Source organism: Pteronotus mesoamericanus, unplaced genomic scaffold (assembly GCF_021234165.1).
Source record: "Pteronotus mesoamericanus isolate MK-2021 breed Mesoamerican mustached bat unplaced genomic scaffold, CSHL_Meso_final contig_20, whole genome shotgun sequence".
In the NCBI taxonomy this organism is placed as follows: domain Eukaryota; kingdom Metazoa; phylum Chordata; class Mammalia; order Chiroptera; family Mormoopidae; genus Pteronotus; species Pteronotus mesoamericanus.
This window is the reverse complement of record NW_026555085.1, coordinates 65,184,547-65,211,752: the sequence shown is the minus strand read 5'-3', so window position 1 is coordinate 65,211,752 and position 27,206 is coordinate 65,184,547. Positions and strand designations below refer to the sequence as shown.

The 27,206-nt window shown below is 34.3% G+C and overlaps 1 protein-coding gene across 2 annotated transcripts in view; it reads left to right on the top strand.

Moving 5' to 3' along the window:
- Positions 1-27,206, top strand: part of REV3L (REV3 like, DNA directed polymerase zeta catalytic subunit) — a 154,701-nt gene that overhangs the window by 86,568 nt on the left and 40,927 nt on the right. For both annotated transcript variants that reach the window (XM_054569835.1, XM_054569836.1), the window contains exons 11-17: positions 2,806-3,043; positions 6,832-6,974; positions 7,608-11,775; positions 15,371-16,281; positions 18,065-18,144; positions 19,448-19,573; positions 26,693-26,885. In XM_054569835.1, the coding sequence (XP_054425810.1) occupies positions 2,806-3,043; positions 6,832-6,974; positions 7,608-11,775; positions 15,371-16,281; positions 18,065-18,144; positions 19,448-19,573; positions 26,693-26,885 (5,859 nt within the window). The remainder of the gene's footprint in view (positions 1-2,805; positions 3,044-6,831; positions 6,975-7,607; positions 11,776-15,370; positions 16,282-18,064; positions 18,145-19,447; positions 19,574-26,692; positions 26,886-27,206) is intronic.

Genomic DNA, 27,206 nt, shown 5'->3' with positions numbered 1-27,206 from the left:
TAAATGTCATTTGATAGATCTCATTTCAGTAATGTAGTTTAAATGACTGGCATCTTATTTAGAAATTTATTTTAAAATTTTATTGCGAACAGTGAGATGTCATTGAACTTCATGCCACTTGTTTTGCTTGTTTTAGTGATTTTTTATTTCCTTGCTTTCTATTTTTTATTCTTACTGTATCAAATGAGATGCAACATCAAATTTGATCATAGCTCTCTACAGTGTCATGTCTCTGATATCTACATTTTCATTTGAGTGGAATATGAATTTACTGACTAGGGACAATACCAAAATTATTATACATAAGTCATATTTCAAGAACATTTTAGACAGGAGTAGGGAACTCCTTTTTTTTCTTAAGTGAATGGTATATGCAGAAAGAAGTGATCCAAAGACCACATTAAAAATTAATTTGATGTTTATACTCTAAAATGTTTTATTTCTCCATTTGAATATATATTCAGGTATGTATATCTCTAAATTACATTCTAGTTATAAAAAGTTAACAGTTAAAAGGAACTTAGAGAAAGTTAAGGAATTGAAAAAAGAGAGGGAGAGGCATATCTTATTTTATCACTTCATATAAATATAATGCAGCATCAGTAGGTATAATTTCACTTGCCTAAGTTTGCAAAAATGCATTCTCAGTATTAGTCAAAGATCTTAGAGTCAAATATCTATAATTTATTTATTTGCTAATACTAATTTTTTTCAAGTATGAGACAGGAAAAATAAAACACTGCAATTCTAGGTTTAAGAAATAGATTTTTGCCGAAATGGTGCTTATAAGCAAATATCTTCATTTTGCCTTATATCTGGTAGCATGATAGAACCAATTTATTTAATGTCAACAAAGAAAACCTGAAACTTGATATTTTAGAAAATGGGGAATGCATTATCTCACTTTTCAGAGTAAAAGATTGTATACTAGATTAGAACAGACCTTCATCTTCATGATCTTTTTTTTTTTAAAGATTTTATAAATTTATTTATTTTTAGAGAGAGAGGAAGGGAGAGAAACATCAGTGTGTGAGAGAAACATCAATCGGTTGCCTCTCACAGCACCCCCATCTGGTAACTGGGTCTGCTACCCAGGCACGTGCCCTGACCAGGAATTGAACTGGCAACCTTTTGGTTTGCAGGATGACGCACAGTCCACTGAGACATACCAGTCAGGGCAGTTTTGTTGTTTTTTTTTTTAAATAATAGCTTTTACGAAATAAGCCAGGGGGCGAAAGACAAATACCATATGATCTCACCTATAAGCGGAACCTAACCAACAATGCAAAGATGCAAGGAAAATATGACCAGCAACACTGAAAGGAAAAGAAATCAACAGAGACAAGAGGGAAGGGGAGGGCAGGGAAAAGGGAAGGGAAGGGGAAAGTCAAGGAACATATGGCAAGGACTCATGGACAAAACCAAAGGGGAAGAGCTGAGGGAGGGAAGGTGGGAGGGGGCAAGGGAAAGAGGTGGGGGGGAGGCAGAGACAAATGTATTTAAAAAGTAAATAAATTAAAAAAAAAATAGCTTTTATTGATATGTAATTCACATACCATAAAATTCACCTTGTAATATGTATAGGTCAGTGATTTTTAGAATCTTCATGGAGTTATGCAACTACAACCACTATCTGATTTCAGAGCATTTTTCATCACCCCAGAAAGAAATCCCATATCCTTTAGCTGTCGCACCCCATTCTTCCCTTCTCTCAGCCCTGGCAACCACTAATCTGTTTTATCTTTATTAACCTGTTTCGGGCATTTCATATAAATGGAACCATACAACCTTTTGTTTCTGGCTTCTTTCACTTAGTAGGATGTTTTCAAGGTTCATCCATGTTGTAGCATGTATCAGTACTTCATTCCTTTTTATTGCTGAATAATATTGCATCATATGGAGATGCCATATTTCCATTCAGTTTATGGATATTGGGTTGTTTTTAGTCTTTTTTTGTCTTTTATGAACAATAATGCTATGATTATTCATATATAGGTTTTTGTGTGGACATATGTTTTCAGTTCTCTTGGATATATAACTAGGAGTGGAATTGCTGGATCATATGGTAACTCTATGTTTAACATTTTGAGCAACCGCCAAATCTTTTCCAAAGTAGCTGCTTCTTTCTACATTCTGACCAGGAGCATATGAGGGTTCAAATTTGTTCACATCTTTGTCAACACTTGTTATTATCCATATTTGATTTTAGCAACCCTAGTGCGTATGAAGTGGTGTCTCACTGTGGACTTAAAGGTGTTTAAGAGATCTTATCAACCACTTTTAAGGCTTTCTTGTGTTACTCAACTGTAGGTTTTATCTGACTATCCTATGAGCTAAATAAAGCTTAAGTAAAGGATAAAGTGTTCACGTGTATTGTTTTTAAGGCACTTCCTTAGCATTGATTTATATTGCATTATATATTTTATATTTATTGTTAATATTTGTGACCATATTGGTTCAGTGCTCCTCAAGCTTAATTATGCAATAAGAGCTTGGGCAGCTTGTTAAAATGCAAATTCCTGGGTCCTACCTCAGAAATCCTGATTAATATACATCTGAAACTAATATAAAATAATATTGAATATAAATTGTAATTGAAAAAATATTTTAAAATGTTAAATAAAGAAATTCTGATTTAGTACATATAGGATAGGGTCTGGGAATCATCTTTGTAATAAGGACACAGAGTCATTCTAATGCAGGTAGTCCAAGGATTGTTTATTTTGTTGTTTTTTCATTGATATGAATTGTTGAATTATTTAGAAACTTAAGTTATGTGTTGGTGATACTTCACTTCTTTTATAGTGGACAGTAGTCCTGATGAGGCTCTAGTACATCTTCTCGCTGGTTTGGAAAATGATGGATATCAGAGGGGAAGAAATGGGATGCCATCGTCATGTCTTTCCTTTGGAAACACTAAAAACCCGCAAAATAGTGATGATGAAGAAAATGAACCACAGATTGAAAAAGAAGAAATGGAGCTTAGTTTGGTTATGTCTCAGAGATGGGACAACAATATTGAAGAACATTGTGCCAAAAAGAGGTAACTTTTTCGTTATTTCAGTTACTTTAATATATCATACAGCAGTGGTAAATATTGTCATCATGTTGTACATCACATTTCTAGTACTTATTTACCTTAAAATGGAAGTTTGTACCTTTTGACCACCTTTCTCCAATTCTCCCTTCCCTATAAACCTAACTTTTAGAAATCATCTATTTATATATGCAGTATTAATAAGTGTTGGTAATACGTGGGGCCTCCTTATCCCAGAACTTGAATAAAAGAATGCCCTCTGAGAGTTAAACAGGTACAGGTTAGAACAATTAGAACAACAGTTACAGAGTTAACTTGACAAGGAATGGCTTCTAGGTCTGATTAGACTGAAGGAATTAAATATTTAAAATAAACAAGTCTCAGAGGCAGACGTTCATTTCTTAAAGTAAATAAATGAGATTGCACTGTGGTTTTCTAAATCAGTCTCTTAAGAACTTCATTGGTTTGAATCTTTGCTTGAGTTGTCTGCTCTGTATGTAGGAAAAATTAGGCCTCTCGGCCTGAAACACTGGGTATGTCTCACTTTTAAGCTTCTGTAGGGAAACTAAAACATCTAAAGTCTCTGTTTGAAATTTTCATCCCCCAAAACTGTTACTGAAAGATGAAAGAGGTTAATCCATGTATTATTTGACATATATGTACATGTGTGTGTATGTGTGTGTATTCTCTAGTTTCTCAACACTACCTAATATAAAAAATAAAATAATAAAATATCTGGTCCCTTGTTATCTGGGCATAAATCAGAACCCTCTCTTTCATATATCCATGGTATGCTTAGTTCCCTTAGCTGTCACAGTGATAAATCCCTCAAAGACTCAGCTCCTTGACCTTTGAAGACCTAATTTTACCTAGTCCAGACAGATTCAGTGTTTGATTTCTTGACTGATGTGACCCTCAACAGTGCCGTAAAATGCCTTTTGCTGGTATTACGTAATCATTTTAACTATTCTGTAAATTGTCGATTTTTTTATGTATAAATGTTTTCATGAAATATCCTGTTGGAAAATGCTTCAATCACATTCACTGTTTTGAAGCATAGGCCATCCTAAATGATAATAGACAGTGCTATAAAATGTCTTTGTTCTTGTTTCTCTGTTCTTTATTCTGTAACGACACCACTTTCCCCACTAAGTTCTGCAAGTTTGTAACTTTCATGTTTGATTTGCCCTCCTTCACATGTCTGTTTTTTGTTAAGCCCTGTCAATCAACTCCGTTTCTGTGGCTTCTATTCTATCCTTCCATCTCCCTCCTTCCTAGTGTAGGCCTTTATTACTATTTATCTGGAATACTATGATTCAAACTTTTTAACTCATCTCCTTGCCTCAAGTTCTATTGTCTGATAATGGGACGATGATGATAATTAAATAAACATTTTGTGGGCGTTTAGAATGGTAAGCAGAGACTATCAGGATCTTTCATGAATTCAAGTCATGCTTTACTCTCTTTAAAGTATAGTTACTTAGGGGAATGTAATAATTGTATTGAGTCTTAATTTCAGGCAGACATTTAACAAAGTCTTACATAACATCCTTGTGGATAAGGAGAATACATGGCAGTAGTGACCAATTAGGTGGGTTCTCAGAGAATTTACATGATTTTGCATTCACTCAAAAATCACTTAAATGCTTGCAGTAACCCAAGTATCGTGCTACATTGGATTGAGAGTATCATAAATACTGGATATTGGTAATGCATTGGATGACAGAATAAAGATTCAAAAATATCTTGAAACTAAATAGGTGGTGCCTAATAAAGTATAGAATCATTTGTTTAGAGTAATTCACTTAGCTTCACAGTATATATTAGATAGAACTTTAACTCATTTTGGGCTCAGCAATTTCTGTGGGAAAGCCATGGATTTTACTTTACTAAGAGCACAATAAATCTGTAGCATTTCATGATTACCAAAATGGTGAATTTAATTATTGGCTACCAGCTGTACCCATTATTCTAACAGATTTTGGGATTTTATTAATAGACTGATTATAGTATTCATTTGATGTTTTTAAGTCTTGCTGTAATAAATTGGATTACTTTTTTCATTTTTAGCAAAGTTTTTTGACTATTTGATGGTTCTATTTGGTCTTGTTGTGACATTTCACTTTTTCTTAGTTCCATTTGTTTTTCTCTTCATTGTTCTCTCATTGTTTTATTTTGGTATTGTCCCTTTGAGTTTACCTTCAATGTATTAGTATTTCTTCTACAGTTACTTAGATTATACCTTGTTTAGTTTAAACTTTTATATGTGTATTAAGTAGATTGATATACAATCAAATATACAGTATAAAGTTCTTATAAAATCACTCTTTAGTTACTTGTTACCATTAGTGTCAGCCTGTATAAAAATAATAGGCATGGTTTATCCTATGATTAATTAATGCTTGTGTGTTCTTTGACTAGACCAATTCTGTGAAAACCTTACACAGGTTAACCTTAGAGAAAACAAATCTGAATGTTTAATAAATGTATATTAGAGAGAGATTGAATAATGGAAGTATAGTGTCTAGAAAAGGAGTCATTTAATTCTACATATACACTGAATGTTATATTCTGCCTTGAGTATGTACCATATTTTAAGAATACTGATAAAGAGAAAGAAGAGGAAGATTACTAGGAGGATCTGTGAGTACTGTCACTTTTAAAGAACAACAGAAAAAAAATAGATATCTGGTCTAATTAGAGAGGAATTATGAGACAAATGATAAATGCTTTCAAATATTTTAAAGGCTATCATGTGGGAAATGGCATAGACCTGCTGTATATGGCTATAGAAGCCAAAAGCAGGAAGAATGTATGGAGGTTGCAAATAAAGATTTTTACATGATATTAGAAGAAAACAGTTGGAGCAGTCAGCAGTGGAAAAGGTTATCCTATAAGACAGCAAGCCCCTTATACTGAGAATGTAAAAGTAGAGGTTATATCAGGTATGTTAAAAATAAGGTTTTTGCATGGGATAGAAAGTTGGGTCTGATGACCTCTTGAAAGGAGGATTTTAGGACAAACTGTGATTGGGAAAGGCTTAATGGAGACACTGTTCAATGAACTGTGAAGGGATATTTTCAAATTCTTGAAACAATAGAACAAATTAGGTACGTATAGAAAATTTGCCCATCCAGATAGAAGGGCAAGTATTAAGTTAGGATCTAGTAAAAAAAATGTATATGAGGTAAAACTTAAAAAGAGAGTATGCATCTGAACTTACCAGTCCATCTGAATTCCTCAGTAGCACTAGTTTATAGCTACTTTTGGACTGAGTCATCAACACCTTTACTACTTCCTAGCCCTTCTTTGATCTGTGTTATTTTTTTGTCTTTCAACCTTAACCTTATTACCCCTTTGCTCTCACCTTTTTATTTGCCTCTTCCAATTGATAATGTAGTGATTGTGTCTTTATGGAGACTTCTTAAAATATGTCAGGTGCTACCCTTTCAGAAATTACCAGGTTCTCTCTCACCCAAGCTGTTACATGTGTATATTTAAGGATCAAATACAAGGAGAATATAAGGAAGAATATAATTAGATATGGTGATCCAGGGTGTTCTAGAGCAGGAATGATGGTGTGTTGTAGCTCATATGAAAGGGATTATAAAATCTATTTACAATAGCTTTTTCTACGACGTGATACTAAAGTAAAGCTGCTCTTCTTTTTAAAGTTTTAATTTTCAGATCTTTTTTATTGTTTTACTACTATAGATCAAATTAGGCAAACTATTTGAGTCTGACATGCTTTTTTCTAATGGTCACACTCATTAGTGAATCTTAATATTCCCTAGATCACTGTGCCGAAATACCCACAGAAGCTCAACTGAAGAAGATGATTCATCTTCAGAAGAAGAAATGGAATGGAGTAATAACAGTTTGCTTCTAGCCAATCTTTCTATACCTCAGTTAGATGGAACTGCAGATGAAAATAATGGTAAGTAAACAAATCTCCTGTGAGCATTTCTTACTTTAGGGGCTAAAAATATATTTTATTTTAAAACTATAATTAAACTTACTGGGTAGTTGGCTAAGTAAGGTGAAAACAATACTGTTATGTTTTGTTCTTTTCTAGAATTGTTTCTTTTGAGAGAATGTAGATAAATTATTCTTTCTCATTTTTAAGAGGATAACATTTGTTAATCACTGATTTGAAGCTTTATAAATTTTAATCAGCTTATCATGTTATCATTTAAGTAGCATTAAAAAACTGTAAGAAATATGCTCAGCTTATTTGAAGTGATAATGGAAGAAACTATTTTATGCAAGTTTTTCAAGGTGACAGTATTTTTCCCTTATTCCTCCAAAGGCACTGAATATTAATATCTATTTATGATCAAAGGGATATGTGTTTAAAATAATGACTAAAACTTAAATGTAACTAATTCTTGATTACTTAGCTTAAGTTATTATCCTAATGATAGGAATAATCTTTTTGTTGAGCTAACCATATTAAACATACAAACTTAATTTCATATAATTTCTTTTATGGCAATAGTATCATGATATGGGAAAATATTTTAAAAGTTAAGAGGTAAAGTGAAATAAGTTCTTTTTCCCCTCATTTCAGACAATCCATTGGACAATGAAAATTCTAGAACCCACTCTTCTGTGATTGCAACAAGCAAGCTTTCAGTAAAACCTTCCCTCTTTCACAAAGATGCTGCTACGTTAGAACCCCCATCTTCTGCTAAGATTACCTTTCAGTGTAAACACACAAGTGCCCTTTCTTCCCATGTTTTGAACAAGGAAGATTTAATTGAAGATCTTTCACAGCCAAACAATACAGAAAAAGGTGTAGATCATTCAGTTGCTTCTTTCACAAATGAAAGCACTTACTCTATGAAATACCCTGCATCTTTAAGCAGTACTGTCCATTCAGAAAACTCTCATAAAGAAAGTAGTAAAAAAGATATCCTCCCAGTATCTTCCTGTGAAAGTAGTATTTTTGATTATGAAGAAGATATTCCATCTGTTACAAGACAAGTACCAAGTAGAAAGTATACAAACATTAGAAAAATCGATAAGGATGCTCCCTTTATACATATGAACCGTCACACTAGCGAAAGTACATTGGGCAAAAATTCTTTCAACTTTTGTGACTTAAGTGATTCAAAAAATAAATTGTCTGAAGGAAATGAAAAAGGAAACAGCACAGCTCTAAACAGTTTCTTCCCTTCATCATTAACTGAAAATTGTGAATTGCTATCATGCTCAGGGGAGAATAGAACTATGGTACATTCTCTTAATAGCATTGCTGATGAAAGTGGACTAAATAAACTTAAAATTAGATATGAAGAATTTCAAGAGCATAAAACAGAAAAGCCAAACCTCAGCCAGCAAGCAGCACATTATATGTTTTTTCCAAGTGTTGTTCTGTCTAATTGTCTGAGTAGACCACAGAAACTCTCTCCTGTCACATATAAACTGCAACCCAGTAATAAACAATCCCGGTTAAAAATGAATAAAAAGAAACTTGTAGGTCACCACGAGACTTCTACCAAAACTGGTGAGACTGGATGCACAAAAGATAATTATATACAAAATAATCCTTGTAGTGGTAATTCTGAGAAGAATAATAATGTATTGGCCAGTGATTTAACTAAGGTCACCCGCGGAGCTGTCGAAAATAAAACACCTACAGACAGTTTTATAGATTGTCACTTTGGAGATGGAACCTTAGAAACTGAACAGTCCTTTGGATTGTATGGAAATAAATACACACTTAGAGCCAAACGCAAGGTAAATTATGAGACTGAAGATAGTGAGTCAAGTTTTGTAACACACAACTCAAAAAGTAGCCTACCTCATCCCATGGAAATTGGTGAAAGTTTAGATGGAACTCTCAAATCTCGAAAACGAAGAAAAATGTCTAAAAAGCTGCCCCCTGTCATCATAAAGTATATTATTATTAATAGATTTAGAGGGAGAAAAAATATGCTTGTGAAGCTAGGAAAAATAGACTCTAAAGAAAAACAGGTAATATTAACAGAGGAAAAAATGGAACTGTATAAAAAGCTTGCACCTTTGAAGGATTTTTGGCCAAAAGTTCCTGACTCCCCTGCAACCAAATATCCCATTTATCCACTAACACCAAAGAAAAGTCACCGAAGAAAAACTAAACATAAATCTGCTAAGAAAAAAACTGGTAAGCAACAAAGGACAAATAGCGAAAATATTAAAAGAACTTTGTCTTTCCGGAAGAAACGTACACATGCTATTCTTTCTCCTCCCTCACCATCTTATAATGCTGAAACCGAAGACTGTGACTTGAATTACAGTGATGTTATGTCTAAACTAGGTTTTCTTTCTGAGAGAAGCACAAGTCCCATAAATTCTTCTCCACCTCGCTGCTGGTCTCCCACAGATCCAAGAGCTGAAGAAATTATGGCTGCGGCAGATAAAGAAGCAATGCTTTTTAAGGGTCCTACTGCATATAATAGCAAGACTGTTAATTCCCGCATAGAAAAAAATAGCCGAGCAAGAACGCAGGTGAAGAAATCAAAAACAAAGCTTGTTAATCCTTCTGTAGTTCCTAAAAAAAGGAACAAACGAAATCAGACAAATAAAGTAGTAGATGATGGGAAAAAGAAACTGAGAGCAAAACAGAAACAAAAAACAAATGAAAAAAGTACGCCGAGAAGGCACATAACACTTAAAGATGAAAAACTAAAATCTCAGTCTAGTGCTGAAGTTAAGTTTGTGCTGAAACATCAGAATATGTCTGAAACCTCACATAGTTCTGGAGATTCTCAACTAGTTTTTAAACAGAAAGATGTGTCAGTAATGGGCTCTGCTATAGATCACTCCCTTTCTGCTCCTCAAACCACTGGAATTCATGCACAACAGAATTTATCCGGCTGCTTTTCTTCTTTCTTAGAAAGCAAGAAACCTGTAGATTTGCAAACATTCCCTAGTTCTCGAGATGAATTGCATCCATCAGTTGTTTGTAACTCTTTGGGACCTGGAATCTCAAAAATTAATGTTCAAAGATCTCATAATCAAAGTGCTATGTTTACTCTAAAGGAATCAACCTTGATTCAAAAAAATATATTTGACCTTTCAAACCATTTGTCTCAGGTTGCACAGAATACACAGATATCTTCGGGTATAATGTCTCCAAAGACGGAAGAGAACGCAAATACACAAAAAAACTATTTGTCATCTATCGGAAAGTTAAATGAATATCGTAATTCCCTAGAATCAAAGCCAGACCAGGCGTATGTCCCTAATTTTTTACATTGCAAAGACAGTCAGCAGCAGCTTGTGTGCATGGCAGAACAGTCAAAGCCCAGTGAAACTTGTTCTCCAGGAAATGTAGCATCAGAGGAAAGCCAGATGCCTAATAACTGCTTTGTGACTTCCCTGAGAAGTCCGATCAAACAAATAGCATGGGAACAGAAACAAAGAGGCTTTATTTTAGGTATGTCAAATTTTAAACCTGAAAGGGTAAAACAGAGGTCATTGTCAGAAGCAGTTTCACAAACCAAAGCACCTTCTCAGTGTAAAAGTCAAAATGTGTCAACACCTTCAGCATTTGGGGAAGGACAGTCAGGACTGGCAGTTCTAAAAGAATTGTTACAGAAAAGACAGCAGAAAGCACAAAATGCAAATATTTTGCAAGACCCATTATCCAATAAACATCAACCAAACAAAAATATTTCTGTTCCCCTTGAGCATAACAAAACAATTAAGCGAACGCGGTCAGTAACATCTCCAAGAAAACCTCGAACTCCCAGAAGTACAAAGCCTAAAGAAAAAATCCCCAAACTTCTTAAAGTAGACTCCCTAAATTTACAAAACCCTGGCCAGTTGGATAACTCCCTGTCAGATGATAGTCCCATCTTTTTTTCAGATCCAGGTTTTGAAAGTTGTTATTCACTTGAAGATAGCTTATCTCCTGAACATAATTATAATTTTGATATTAATACAATTGGTCAGACTGGATTTTGTAGCTTTTATTCTGGGAGTCAGTTTGTCCCAGCTGATCAGAATTTGCCTCAGAAGTTCCTAAGTGATGCAGTTCAGGATCTTTTCCCAGGACAAACTATAGAAAAAACTGAGTTTCTAAGTCACGATAACCAGAAGTGTGATGAAGACAAACATCATGCCTCAGACTCAACCTCATGGATTAGATCTGGCACTCTAAGTCCTGAACTATTCGACAAATCACCCATAGAAAGCAATGAGAATCATCGCCACAACCAGTGGAAAAATAGCTTCCATTCTCTAACAACTCGGTCTAATTCAATAATGGATTCTTTCTGTGTCCAGCAGGCAGAGGACTGTCTAAATGAAAAATCCAGATTGAATAGGAGTTCAGTAAGCAAAGAAGTGTTTTTTAGCCTCTCACAGCCTGGCAATTCAGACTGGATTCAAGGTCATACCAGAAAAGAAATGGGACAGTCTCTTGACTCAGTCAATGCCTCTTTCACTACAGTACTATCTTCCCCTGATGGTGAACTTGTGGATGCAGCCTCTGAGGATTTAGAATTGTATGTTTCAAGAAATAATGATATATTGACACCAACTCCTGACAGTTCACCAAGGTCTACCAGCTCTCCCTCACAATCTAAAAATGGCAGTTTCACCTCTCGAACTGCTCACATTCTGAAACCACTTATGTCCCCACCAAGTAGGGAAGAAATTATGGCAACCTTGTTGGATCATGACCTTTCAGAAACTATTTACCAGGAACCATTTTGCAGTAATCCTTCTGATGTACCACAAAAGCCCAGGTAATCAGAATTATATTTTCCCCTTGGGTCTCTCTGAATAATTATAGTGTATATAACATTTGGTACTTGACTGGTAGTTTTCTGACTGGTACTGTATTTGTGAGTAGTGTATCATTGTGAAAACTATTCATAATTATGGACTTGTTAAGAAAATTCACAGAACAGCTGAATGCTTGCACTTACAGAAAGTTCTTTAAATGGATGAGTATTGGTTTTGGATCTATTGTGTCTCTGTTAAGGATTAGAAATGCAAAGCTCTATGACATGATTCCACATTAAGAAGAAGGATGTCATAATACTTGAAAAGCATTATAGCTATCATTTTTAAAATGTTACTTATTTCTAAAATGGTAAACTCATTTAAAACTTTTTTAAAAGTGAAAATGAGCATAGATATATTTTAAGTATTCTTATGATATACATCTCTAAATGAAAATTAAGTTGTTTCATATATACACACACACCCCCCACTTATTAGCAGCCTCTTCAGTCATATTGTTACTGTTGTTAGTTTGTATGGTTATTAAGGGTGCAAAGTGGAATTAACTTCCCATTATCTCTTCTTTTAACAATCTTTTCAGAGAAGTAAGAAACAGATACACACAGCTAATAGCAAAATGGGCAGGAACTGCAATACTAGTTTATTTATAAACTAATAGTTAAGAAGGTATACTGTACCTCCTGTGTCACCAAGATAGAGCATATCTAACGAGAGCTAAGCTGGGGTATATGGCTTCATTCAGATTTAAGTGATGCCCTCTATGTCCTTGATCTCATTTACCTAATCAGTTTCAGAGAGAGAGGCAATTCATTTCAGCCACCCAGTTAGAAGCAGAGGAGGTTGGCTAGAACTGCTGAGGCAGATCCGGCTTAGTCTAAATGGTGGACAGAGATGTAAAGAGGCAACTAAAGCAAGAGACTACACTGCATTCATGCACTGACCTTTAGCAGCACCATATTCCTGACCCTAGAAAAAGGTTACAATGAATGCCAGGCTTTTACCCAGCAGATTAGCAGTAATTCCTGCAATAGTCCTTTAAGAAAGGGGAGAGAAAAAGCAACCATAGCCCTCGTTGGGTGGTTCAAAAGTTTGCAGGTTCAGTTCCTGGTCAGAGCATGTAAAGGAGGCAATCAATTGATATTTCTGTTACATCATTGTTTCTCTCCCCCCCCCCCAACAACGACTCTACTTCCTCTCCCTCTAAAATCAATAAATATATCCTTAGGTGAGGATTTTTTAAAAAGTGATCATAAATATAGGGTAAAAGATTCCTTCTCTAAGGACTTGAAGTAAAGGACAGGCACAAACGCACACATACTGTTTTTTGGTTTGTTTTGCTTAATACCCCTAAAGTGGTCTTCTAACATGAATGGGACTCCTCTCTTTATTTCACTGCCAGAATATGCAAATATCTGTTCCTTAGACATTTATTTCCATCATTTGGGGGGCTTTGACTTTATTAGTAATCATTATATACAGGGTGCGCCAGAAGTAACACCTGTTTGAATGATAGGGTAATAATATGGGTGTAATAATTTATAGTTTTACTTAGAACATTTCACCTAAAATGTTGTATGGTGTGCTTGGGTGTGATATTGTTATGTTATAGAATTACATGCTTATGATTTTGTAATAAAAGATTTTGTAATAAAAAAAAGGGGCATCATTTGTGCCAGACCCTGTATTTTTTTTTTTATTAAAGTTTTTTTTCCTACCTCAGCCTTAAACATTTTTAAATTCTTAGTTAACTTATGTGCTGGTCATTAACTCTGTATAGTTGTGGTCTAACTTTGACATTTATCTGCAGCTGAAATAGAAGGATGATAGTCATTATTTTTGAAAAGCAATTTTGTTTTATATAAATCTATATATTTTAGAAAATATAGGAAGTAAAAGAAGACAAAAATCACACCATTTTCCTAATTATGACAATTACTAATAATATTATAATAGATTTAAGTTTTTAAAAATGTACATATAGTTTTTATTTTGTTTTATGAAATGTGACCTTACTGTAGACACAGTATTGTATCCAGATTTATTTACTTAATTTTATAAACATTTTCTAAATTTAAAAACTTCTTTAAATATCATTTTAATGGCTGTATAATATTCTCATGTATAGTACTGTACAGAAACGTTGTTCTCTGTTTTGCCACTATAGCTAATTATGTAATTAGTGCCTTCTTCATAAAGCATTTCTTGTATTTTGGAGTTTTTTCTTATAGCCCTAAAAGTAGGTTAACTGCAAAATTCAAGGCTCTTGGTATATATTTTGAAATGAGTTGTAGCAATTACCATACTACAGGCAATATTCAAGGAAGTTGAATTTACCACACATCATTTTTTATTTTTGGTTTCATTATGATTTCTGTATCAAAATACTACATTGGGTATGGTCACATGGCATATGTATTCAATTTCTTTAGTAGCAATAATTCTGCTTTTAATTTTTCACTTAGCTGGAGGTGGGGACAGGGAAGGTGCTAGATCCTGGTTACATAAGTAGTATATCATTGTGAAAACTATTCATAATTGTGGACTTACTAAGAAAATTTACAGACTAGATGAATGGTTGCACATGGAGCTAACTAGTAAGGGCCAAAATCTTTCCATATAAAGGGGAAAAGGAATGATAGTAACCCTGATGCTCCTCCTTCAATGCCAAATCAGAAAAAAAAAGAATCTAGTTCATTGAGTTTTGTTTGGGAACCCGTGCCCAAAGAGAATTGGAGAAAAACTAAAAAGTATCTTCATATCAAAGAAAGACATCCCAGAAGGAAGAAAACAAAGACTTCTTTTATGCTGCTGCAGAAGGCAGGGATAGTACCAATGGATTTGTTAGAGAAAGGGAGAGGTTTAGCTTAATATTTAAAACTATTGGAAACTAAACTAGGCTACTTTTTAATTAGTGGTTCCCCACATACACATATTTAAGCTGTGCATTCTGTGGGCTCTGCCAACTTCTAATTTTTTTGTGTGTGTTAAACCTTGCCGTGTAAAGAAGAGAAAGAATTATGATAATTTACCCTAATTGTGAGTGATTTTTTTTTAATTTGAGGGATTGGGGGGGGCATGTGAGCGGGCACAAAGATTTGTTTGAACCAACTGGCTTTGCTAAACTACTGTAAATACTGGAGAATGTAGAGAGAGGCTATAGATAAAATCCAGGTATGTAGTATCTGATGACAAATTCTTCCACAGTTTTTACTTATATATGGTAACAATGGAAAATTATTTAAAATGAGTTAAGAGAAAGGCATCTGATGACTTTGTACCATCTCCTTGGGGAAGTGAAGTCTTTGTGGACACTTAAAACAAACAAAAAGCCTTGTTTTCCTGGTATTAATTATGGTTTTCCTAAGGAAATTAATTTAGTAGTCATATACCTATAAGGAAAAGCATATTGAGACTAAAGATAGAGTATACCTACATAAAATATGTGTACATAGGGAGGTGTGGAAAGGGAGGAAAGAGATGGACATTTTTAAGACTCCAAAAGGAACTTTAAAAGTCTCTAAGGTAGGGAGCTAAATATTTTAATAATTGCTCTTTGAGACAAAAAACAGTTGTTCTAAAATATGTTGTTTATAGGGAGATCGGCGGACGGCTTCTCATGGTAGAAACTCGACTTCCAAATGACCTAGCTGAGTTTGAGGGGGACTTTTCCTTGGAAGGACTTCGTTTGTGGAAAACAGCATTCTCGGCAATGACTCAAAACCCAAGACCAGGGTCACCCCTTCGCAGTGGCCAAGCATTTGTCAATAAAGGGTCAAGTAATAGCCATAAAGTGGTAGAAGATAAGAAAATTGTGATTATGCCTTGTAAATGCGCCCCAAGTCGACAACTGGTTCAAGTATGGCTTCAAGCCAAAGAAGAATACGAACGTTCCAAGAAACTGTCTAAAACTGAGCCAGCTGGAATTGTAAAATCTGCTGAGAACTTCAGCTCTTCAGTTAACCCAGATGACAAACCTGCAGTGCCTCCAAAAATGGATACAACTCCCCACATACACCCTACTACGGCACATAGTAAGGAAGATGTTGATACTCTTCAGATTGCTTTACAAGTTCCAACCACAGAATGCAGTCAAACTGCAAGTGAAAGTCAGATGCTGCCACCAGTTTTTTCTGCAAATGATCCTGAGAAAAATGAAGATGATGGTGACTATTACTCTAGTTACAGCTCTCCTGATTCTCCAGTAATTCCACCTTGGCAACAAGCCACATCCCCAGATTCCAAAACGTTGAATGGAGATGGCAGACCCTTATCACCAGTAGAGGAACCATGTTCTCCGACTGTTGAGAACTTCCTAAAGCCAGTAAAAGATGATATACAGAAAAGCCCCTGCAATGAGCCTCGGGAGCCTTTAGTGATATCTCCAATTAACGTTAGGGCAAAAACTGGGATATGTGAGTCACTTTGCCTTCATAGTACACCAATCATACAGAGAAAACTTCTGGGAAGACTTCCTGAAGCAACTGGCCTTAGCCCTTTATCAACAGGTAAGTTTATAAATAACAGAAAGATGTCATAATTGTTCTTCAAAGATTAAAAATGAAAATAATATTAGACTATGCTAATGAAAATAAGGGCTTTTTAAATGAAATTTTAGCTAAAAAGTGTTATTTTATCATGTCTTTGAAAGACGTCATCACATGGAAACTGCTTTGAAAGCATATGTGAAGTTACTTACATATGCTTTCATCCTACACTCTTGCTTCTGGGTGAACCATAGGAGCCCTCTAACAAACCTTACCTTCTCAAATTGATTTTTCTCATTGTATACCTTTTTCCTGTTTCATTTTCCCATTAATATGTACCCAAGTCTCCCACCCTTTAAAATAGAAACAAAGCCAAACAACTGCTTTCACCTTAGACCTGTCAGCTTCTACTCTTTTTCCTCTCCTCGAAAGCCAAATTTTTTAGATTTCTTTAATTTGACAATACATTTTTTTACCTCATACTCAGTTCTCAACCTACTCTATCGGGACTCTGCCCCCATAATATCACCAGTATGGCTCTTGCAAAGGTTCTCAATAACCTTCATGTAGCTAAAGCCTTTGGATGTTTTTCAGTATTCTATCACATACCCTCTAAGCAGCCATTGCCTTATTGACCACACCTTCCTTCTTTTCTCCCCTTGGCTTTTCTCCTACTCCTCTCTTCCTGCTTGCTTTCCTTTGAAGTTTATCTCATGTTCTCAGTTATTATCTAAATGCTGGGATTTGTTAAGGCTTACCCTTAAGCTTTCTTTACTCCTACTTTATATTCTCTCCCTAAATTATCTAATTCCTGCCCACAAGATTACTACAGATAACTCACAAATTTAAATTTTCATTCAGAACTCTCTTTTAAGTTTCAGAACACTATATCCAGCTGCCAATTTGGCAATTTTACTTGAATGCTCAAAGACACCACAAGGTCAGTATTTATGAAAATCAATTCATGATCTCACTATTAAACATTTACCACCAAGCACCTAACACACATGCCCACACATAGAAATCTTTCAATTTTCCTCATTTCAATGAATAGTACCACCATCTCTCTGTCACTGAGTTACACAAGTCAGAAACATGGGATTTATTTGTTAACACCTACTCGATTTCCTCACTGTCCATCCTCTGGTTTCTAGTCCATTACCAAGTCCTGTAACCTCTTAGTTTCCTAAATTACACAAATCTCCCTACCTCTATTGCTACCACCGTAACCTTAGGCCAAGCTGTCATCATCTCTCACCTCGTCTTCTACCATAGCCTTCTTATCTACCCTTAGCAAGTTCTACATTTTTTGCTCTGTAATCAGGGAAAATCTCCATGCTATGCCTTCTTAATACTGTTTAATTTTCTATTTCCTCTCAAAAAGCCTTCCTACATATATAAAAATTTCCAGTTTATATTCCCTTCTGTTGTATTTACCCCAGTTATAATTTTTATCTTTCTATATGTATTTAATGAATGTCCAATTCTCTCTAGACCCCGTGAGGATATAGACTGGGTCTTTTCCTTATCATCATAAATACTTGATAAATAAGTAAATAAATGAATTAAATTATTCCCTAAGATAATGACTAAGGAATAAATAATTAAAATCTAAATTTTTTTATCTAAATATATAAAAATTTTAAGTTATTTTGGTGGGGATCAGAAGATTGAAATAAATTAGTTTTACTTATTAAGTCTTTGGAGGGAATTTATAGAATAATACTAATTTAGAACAAAAAATTTTAAAAATGGAAGCACGTAATTTTAATATGTATATTAAATATGAAATTTCTTTCTACAGAACCAAAAACCCAGAAATTGAGTCATAAGAAAGGAAGTAATACTGACGCTCGTAGAAGAGTATTTTTAACACAAACAAAGGTAACTATGCTAAACATATTTAATGATCAGTGGAAGATCCATTCTAATTCTTAGATTTCAGTTAGATAATTGATAATTTTGTGTCTCAGTTTTAAAAAAAATTTAATATATTTTTACATCATTTTATTTACATGTCTTTGAGACAACAAGAAATTGCCTAATTTTTTTTTTTTAGTTTTTTTTTGTTGTTATTGTTGGGATCTAAAAGATTCTTATATGTAAATACAAATATTACAGAGAAAGTGAATATGATAGCCAAAATGTGGATTATGAGGATACAAATACATTAACTGATTACTGGCAAAATCAGAACAATCCAATGACAGCAGAGCTCAAGTAAGTGATTTTTGATCCCACCAAAAATATCCTTTTTCTTGGTTTATTTTTTCTCAAATAACATTATTGATTTTTTTTTTCAGTTCATGTAACTAAATAACAAAAGAAACAACATTACTATTAAAACTCTGAAAAACCATAAATATCTTTATTCAAATACTAAAAATATTGTAAAACTTCAAATATATAGTTATGTGAAAAAAGTATACATTAGACATGTATCCTTGGAAATATATGATATAAATCATTTCCATATTATCCACTTCTCATAAATATCATGAACTACATAAAATATATTTTAGTATTTCTATTTTGAGATTATAAATACCTTTTTAAAACTTTTCTCTTTAAAACAATATTGTTGAATTACAAGGTATTTATATTAAAAACAAGTACCAGTTTGTTGTGAACATAAATGGTTAATGGATTTGGAAATCAGAAAAAATATTTTTTAAAAAATAGAAAGATTCAATTCTTTCTAATCCCTTGAAGATTATTTATGTTTTAACTCATCTTTCAAACATATGTTGTGTTAGGGTAAAATACAAATGGAAAATTTCAAACCTTTTTTAAACTTTAGCCAAACTCATTGCAAATACCTTGCTTGCTTGTCATATTTCCAGTAAAGGTCAAGATAAATGTCCATGTGGTATAAATGTCAACGTCTCCACAAGACTATTATTTTCAGTATTTGAGGCTTGTAAATTCAAAGATCAACATATGGTTTGCTTACAAATTATATCAGCTATTTCTACATATATCTAGTTCTGGTATCTTGAATTACTAGCATGAAAAGAATGTTAATAAAATACTTATGGTTTCTTTTTGGGCTTAAAGAAATAATATTAGTTTATCATATATTACTTAACACATAAAGCATATTATTTTATTAGGAATAAGTAGTCGAAAAAAAGAAAATGATTGCTCATTTATATTTTTCTGGCTATGTGTTGTGTTTTTTTAATAGAATCAGTTTGCAGCAGTAAATACCCCAAAGAAAGAAACTTCTCAGATTGATGGACCATCTTTAAACAATACTTACGGTTTCAAAGTCAGCATACAAAACTTACAAGATGCAAAAGCATTACATGAGGTAAAATTGCAACAGTAAGGACACATACACTGTTTAACTCCTATATTTTATGCTATGGAATAGGTATGGAAATTTTTTACTGAGGGGGTAATACATTGAATTCTATACCTGTTAATCATTCTGTTTTTATAATTTTTACTATTTTATCTATTTATATATTTATATAAACTAAGAGAAACTTCTAAAGCAAACATTGGTTACTGAGTCTGCTTTGTGGTTTCAGTTTTCACAAATCTTATAACTGAAATTCAATTTATAGAAGCTAAAATTAGAAAATAGTTTTGCCCTGGCTGGTGTGGTTCAGTGGATTGGGCATCATTCTGCAATCCAAAAGGTCGCCAGTTTGATTCCCCATCACAGCACATGCCTGGGTTGCAGCCCAGGTCCCCAGTAGGGGGCGTGCAAGAGGCAACTGATGTTTCCCTCCCTGTCTCCCTCTCTTCCCCTCTCTCTAAAGATTAATAAATAAAATCTTTTTTAAAAATTGTTTTAACTATTAGAAAAATATCTTATTCCGATTGTTATAGTGGAATGTTATATCCTATTCCAAAATTTACTTGTATTTTCTATTTGGTTGGCTCAGTGGGTTAGTGCTTGCTACAGTTCATTTGTTCACATAATCTCTATATCACCCAGTTACCTTCACTGCAGATTGTATGCCAAAAACTAAGAGTATGTCTTTAAAATGTACAACAGTCACAGTATGGACTGGAGAATATGTGTGAGTCACTATAAATTTATCTCTATTAGAGAAAACCCAACTCAAGAACACATTATCTGACTGGCAGTAGGTGGAAATTAGAGTATTTTTTGTTGTTTATACCTGTGCTATCAATATGGTAACCACTAGCAATGTGGCTATTGAGAAGTTAACATTTGGCTTACATGTCTAGGAACTGAATTTTAAATTTACAAAAACAGGCATGTTAAATTATTTTCAACTGTAAATTTTATGGTACCTAAATACAGATCAAGTATTTCCATAAAAAATTTTGCATCCACAGTGAGAGGTGCTGTAAATGTAAAATGCACACTAATTTCAAAGAGTAATAGAAAAAAATGTAAAATATCTCATTCATAATCCTTTATCTTGATTACATGTTAAAAAGGGTAATATTTTAGATATATTGAATTAAATGAAAATACTTCTAAATTAATTTAACCTATTTTTACTTTTTTAACATGTAACTACTAAAAAATTTAAAATTGTATATGTGAGTTTCATTGTGTTTCTTATGTCTTTACCCTGAGAACAGAGAATTCACTTTTTTATTTTTTGTTTTTTTGTCCTGAAGTCAGTTCTATCTTAAACTGTTCTGAGGATTAGATAAGCATAAACTAAGAAAAAATTTAAATACTGTCCTCATTTTGCCCTAAATTTGAACTAAGAATCATACTTTTTTAAAAATTAGATTGTAATGTAGTCTAACTTCTTAAATATTTATTTATACATTTTTTTCACTCAACATCTTTCATTTAGTCCCTGCTTTATACCCGGCCCTATAATATATTATCCCCTGAAATTAATAAACTCAGGAATACATATTTTATCAAGTACAGACCCAAAGTTAGAAAATTAAAATACTTTGTTAAATAATGTATTTTCATTTATTTATTAAAGCAAATTGGATAGACCTTAGCAAAAAGACTTGTTAAATTTGATAACTTTTATTATTTGAAAAACATGTATTTCTTGTTATACTGTTACTCTATTCTACATAACTCCACTTCAGAATCATGAGCCTTCTTGATGTTTAAATCACTTGAGAGGTTCTGACAGGTAGCTCAGAGCTTCTTTCCAGCACAGGCTTTCTTAGTCTCAAGGCACACTCCAAACAGCCACCTGGTGGTCATATTAGGAATGAACCCAAAAAAATCTCTGCTCTTCATTCGGCTTTCTAGGAATTTGTGCCCATCGCATTTTTATTCTGTTTTCTATTACCCTGGGCTAATCTCTCTCTTCTGCATGTAAATACTCGATAGAGGCCCTGGCCAGGTGGCTTAGTTGGTTGGAATGTTGTTCCATACACCAAAAGTCTGTGGATTCAGTTCCCCATCAGGGCACATACCAAGGTTGCAGGTTTTTTTTCCCAGGGTCGGGTGCCTAAGGGAGAAAACTGATTTCTCTCTCACGTAGATGTTTCTCCCTTTTCCCCCTACCCCTTCCTCACTGTCCAAAATTAGTAAACATATCCTTGGATGAGGATTTAAATAAATAAATAAGTACTCAATGCAGAAGGAAAGAGTTGTAATCCTTGTCCCCCTTCCTCACCTCTTGCCTAGTTACTCTCAGTAACTCTCCCTCAGTCTCTTCTTTCCATTTGCTTGCTTTAAAAAAAAAAAAAAAAAAAAAAGCCCCTAAGTTTATAATGCATTTTATATCAAGGAATAGAAAGGCAAAATTTGAGTGTGAAATTTGGCCTACTAAGTAAATGAATAAATAAGGATAACTCTTTTGACCTGAAATTTCTTCAGTCTTCACAGACTTTCCACATGTTCATCTTTCTCTAATTAAACTGGGGATTTGGTTTTGTTTTGTTTTGTTTGTGTTTAAGGAGAGTTTTTTCTATCTTACATTTTTGTATATACTAAATTAATACATGCTTACTGTTTTAAAAAAAAAAACAAACAATCCTGAAGAGTATACATTTAAAATTTTTTTCTATGGGCTACCCCCTAATGGTTTGATTTTTTTTCTATCTTTGTTTGGGTTTCTTTTTTCTTTTTAATAGAAACAGCAATATTTTTTTTAAATATATTTTATAGATTGTACTAGTATAGTTGTCCAAATTTTTCTCCCTTTGCCCCCCTCCACCCAGTACCCCCAATTCCCACCAACAATCCCCTGGCTTAGTTCATGTCTATGGGTCATGCATAGAAGTTATCTGGTTTCTCCATTCCCTCTACTCTTAACATCTTCCTGTCAATTCTGTACCTACCAAGTTGTACTTTACCTTTTCCCCCATTCTTCCTTTTCTCCCTACCAACTAATAACCCTCCAAATGAGCTCCATATCTGTGATTCTGTTTCTGTTCTGCTTGTTTGCCTAGTTTGTTTTTTTAGATTCAGTTATTGATAGTTGTGAGTTTATTGCTATTTTAATGTTCATAGTTTTGATCTTCTTAATCTTAAATAAGTCCCTTTAACATTTTATGTAACACTGGTTTGGTGGTTATAAACTCCGTTAGCTTTACCTTGTCTGGGAAGCACTTTATTGGCCCTTTCATTCTAAATGATAGCTTTGCTGGATAGAGTAATCTAGGTTACAGGTCCTTGATTTTTATCGTTTTGAATACTTCTTGCCAGTCCCTTCTAGCCTGCAAAGTTTCTTTTGAGAAATCAGCTGAAAGTCTTATGGAAACTCCTTTGCAGGTGACTCTCTGCTTTTCTCTTGCTGTTTTTAAGGGTCTCTCTTTATCTTTAACTTTTGGCATTTTAATTAGGTCGTGTCTTGGTGTGGGCCTCTTTGGATTCATCTTGTTTGGTACTCTGCAGTTCCTGGACTTGTGTGTCTGTTTCCTTCACCAATTAAGGAAGTTTTCTGTCATTTTTTCAAATAGGTTTCCAATTTCTAGCTTTCTCTCTTTGCCTTCTGACACCCCCACGACACCAATGTTGGTACGCTTGAAATTGCCCCAGAGGCTCCTTACACTGTCCTCAATTTTTTCTTATTGTTTTTTCTTCTTGCTGTCCTGATTGATTGTTTATTGTTTCCTTATATTCCAAATCGCTCATTTGATTCTTGGCTACATCCACTTTACTGTTGTTTCCCTGTGTAAATTGTTCTTTATTTCAATTTGTGTGTCCTTTTTTCTGACTGGGTTGTTTGTTTGGTTTGTTTGGTTTTTTAATGCTGTCGTGGTCCTCACTAAGTTCCTTGAGAATCCTTATAACCAGTGTTCTGAACTCTGCATGTAGTAGATTGCTCTTCTCCATTTTGTTTATTTTTCTGGAGTTTGTTCTTTCATTTCATTGGGGCCATGTTTCTTTGTCTCCTTGTTTTGGCAGCCTCTCTTTATTTGTTTCTATGTATTATGAAGAGCTGCTCTATCTCCCAGCCTTGGTAGAGTGTCCTAATGTAGTAGGTGTCCTAAGGGGTCCAGTGGCACAGCCTCCCCTTTTACCCAAGCTAGTTACTAAAGGTACACCCTTCATGTATGCTAATATACCCGCCTCTTGTAGTTGAGCCACCAACTGTGTTATTTCTGCAGTAACACAGCATAAGCTACAAAGCGATCTGCAGATGGCTGCTACTTGTGCTGGGCTTGGAGGCACCTAGGCAAATCCAAGCTGTGAACTAAGGCTGGCTGCTTCTAGAGCCTGTCCTTGGGCAGTTTACAGAGGGGTATGGGGCTCAATGAAGCCAGATATTGCTTGTTTGAGAGAATTTAGGAAAATCTGAAGCATGGGCTAAGACAAATCATTTGTATGGAAAAGCCACTGGAAACAGTTTTGGCGGGCCTAAAAGCTGGGTGGGACAGGGCTTCATAGAATCATCAAGGTGGGTCAAACAGTGTAAGTGAGGTTAATGGAGTCTCAGATATGGTGCCCACTTGCCAGCTCTATGTCTCTGCTGGGGGAGGGCTCAGAAAAGGAAAAATGACTTCTGCCAGCACTTCTGTCTGGAGGAAGTCTGCCCACAGATCTTGTCCTGATACTGAACAATTCAGTTCATCCCTCTATGTCTGATGCCTTTCAATCTGCTGCCCCCATGCTGGAGCTCACAGGGGGTTGAGTCTGAGTAAGTCTATGTGCAGACCCCTTAAGAGGACCTACTTGAGACTCCAGGGGTTTCTGTCTCCATAGCCTCAATCCCCACTGGTTTATAGCGAGAAGTTATGGAGACTTCTCTTCCTGTTACTGGAACCCTGGGTTGGGGGGGCCTGGTGGGGCTGGGACTCCTTGTTCCTCAGATATCCCTCCTGATATTTATTGACTGGTTCCACATCTCTGCTCTTCTTACCAGTCTTGATGTGGTTTCTCCCTTAATACCGTAGTTGGTTTCTTCTTTACTTCCATAGTTGTAGAATTTCCATTCAGCTCAATTTCTGAAGGTTCTGAGTGATGGTTATTCTTTAGCTTAGTTGTAATTCTGATGTGGTTGTGCAAGGAGGTGGACCATGTTTACTTCTGGCCCAAATGCCTTTTCCAGATTTGGCTCATTAGTTTGAAAGTTTTAAAGGTTACAGATTATTCCATTGTGTGAGATCTTTATGGACGCCACATAATTTATGAAACCAGTTCCTAACTGATAAGACATTGAGGTGTTTAGTCTTTAATAGTTTATAAAAGACTGGAAATATTATCTTTAGTGAACATTCTTGTGCATATAATTTGGCTAAATGTTGGGTATAGCTGCAGGATGTATTCTCAGTAGAACTGCTGCATCAAAGGATATGTCCATTTTTAATTTGAATTGGTATTTCTAAGTTGTCCTCCAAAGATATTTACCAAATTTTAGTTCCATCACTAGTGAGAACCTTGCATTTGTATTTTTTTAACCATTAGCATGCAAGATAGATACAAATTATTTATTAAATATATAATTGAATAATTACCAATATTTCAATGGTAGTCTACTATTTTCCACTATTTTCCATTGCCAGATATATGTACTTTGCTGGTACAGTGATGGCTCTTATTCCAGCTGTAATCATATTTTGTTCTTCTTACCCAGAATTTTTACTTACTGTGTCTCGGTTTTTAGAAAGAGAACTAAGGAAATTACAGTTAAGAAAAATTTTTATTAGCATAGGAAAATAAGTTTAAAAAGAAAAATATTACATTTTTTGCCTTATGTGTCAAAGAGAAAATGTGCATGGGCAAAAATCTGATGACTGTGTATTTGATACCATGCAATTATTAACAATATTTTTTTCATCCCTGACTGGTGTGGCTCAGTGGATTGAATGCCAGCCTGCAAACTAAAGGGTCACCAGTTCGATTCCCAGTCAGGGCACTGGTTTGCGGGCTGGGTCCCCAGTGAGGGGCATGCGAGAAGCAACCACACATTGATGTTTCTCTCCCTCCCTTTCTCCCTCCTTTCCCCTCTCTCTAAAAACAAACAAATAAATAAAATTAAATTTTTTGAAAAAAATTTTTTTCAGGAAAAACTATACCAATCTGTCTAGTACATACAAAAGTCTAAATTTAAGTACCCTCAAGTAGTTAGGAGCTTCAAAATTTAAAAATGTCTTTTTCTAGTTTAAACTATAGTTAACTAGGTAGAAAGTAAAAGTTGAACTTTGGTTTGAATATATTGGGTTGGCCGAAAAGTTTGTTCACTTTGTTCCATAAGATGGTTCTAGTAGTACTTAGTTGTCTTTAACTTGATTTGAGACAATTTTGTTAGATTGTATTGTGACAGCTATCATATCAGCGTGCATTTAAAAAGGAACTAATCAAAATTGGTGAATTTTTGTATAGCAATTTTAATATTGAAAATGGAAGAAAATATCCAACATTTTTGGCACGTTATGCTTTATTACTTCAGGAAAGATAAAAATGCAAAAAAGAAAAATTCGTGCAGTGTATGGAGAAGGATTAGTCAATTAAACGTGTCAAAAATGGTTTGTGAAGTTTCATGCTGGAGATTTCTCCCTGAACGATGCCTCATGGTTGGGTAGACCAGTTGAAGATGATAGCAATCAAATCAAGACATTAATTGAGAAAAATCAACATTAAACCACATGAGAGATAGCCAACACACTCAAAATATCCAAATCAATAAAGTTATTGGTAAAAATGAAAAATGTGTCTCTTTTTTTATGGAAAAAAACTAAACAGACTTTTTGGCCAACCTAATACAGCCACTTGAACTAGTCATTCAAACAGGAATTGAGAAAATTGAGAGATACTGCCTGTATTTTAAACAAATAGTTTTAAATATGTATTGACATTGAAAATTACAGTATAAGTAGATTTTCTACAATAAAAACATGAATTGATTTCACGTAAGAAGTAAAATCTTTAATCTATAGAGTATTAAACTGTAGCTGTGTCCTTTGTGGCCATTTTTTCTGTAATTTTACATGCATATTTCCTTGGAGCCTTAGTGAAACATACATTTTTCAGTATGTCTTAAAAGTGTTTAAAACATATTTTAATTTCTTTTTATAGATACAAAATCTTACCCTAATCAGTGTGGAGTTACATGCTCGAACTAGACGAGACTTAGAACCAGATCCTGAATTTGACCCAATTTGTGCTCTGTTCTACTGCATCTCATCTGATACTCCACTACCAGATACAGACAAAACAGAACTCACAGGTGTAATAGTGATTGATAAAGACAAGACAGTCTCCAGTCAAGGTAGTGTTCATTTTTGTTAACTTCATACCTACATGCCCTAGGGTGAACCTTTAAATGGGGCAATCTCTGTGCTGGAGATTTAAACCAAGCAAATGCAAAGAATTTCTTTCTAATTGCTGAGATGTGGGGCTAGGAAATGTTGTGTACAGCTTTGTCCTAGATTTATTGTTCTTAAATAATTTTCAGAGCAATACAATATAAAGATTTTAATAAAATTTCCAATTAGAGTATATAATTTCTTATAAATATAATTTTATAAAATACTAATTGTTGATACTGAAATCAAATGATCATGTGTCTCTTTGCTGCTAACAAAGATTT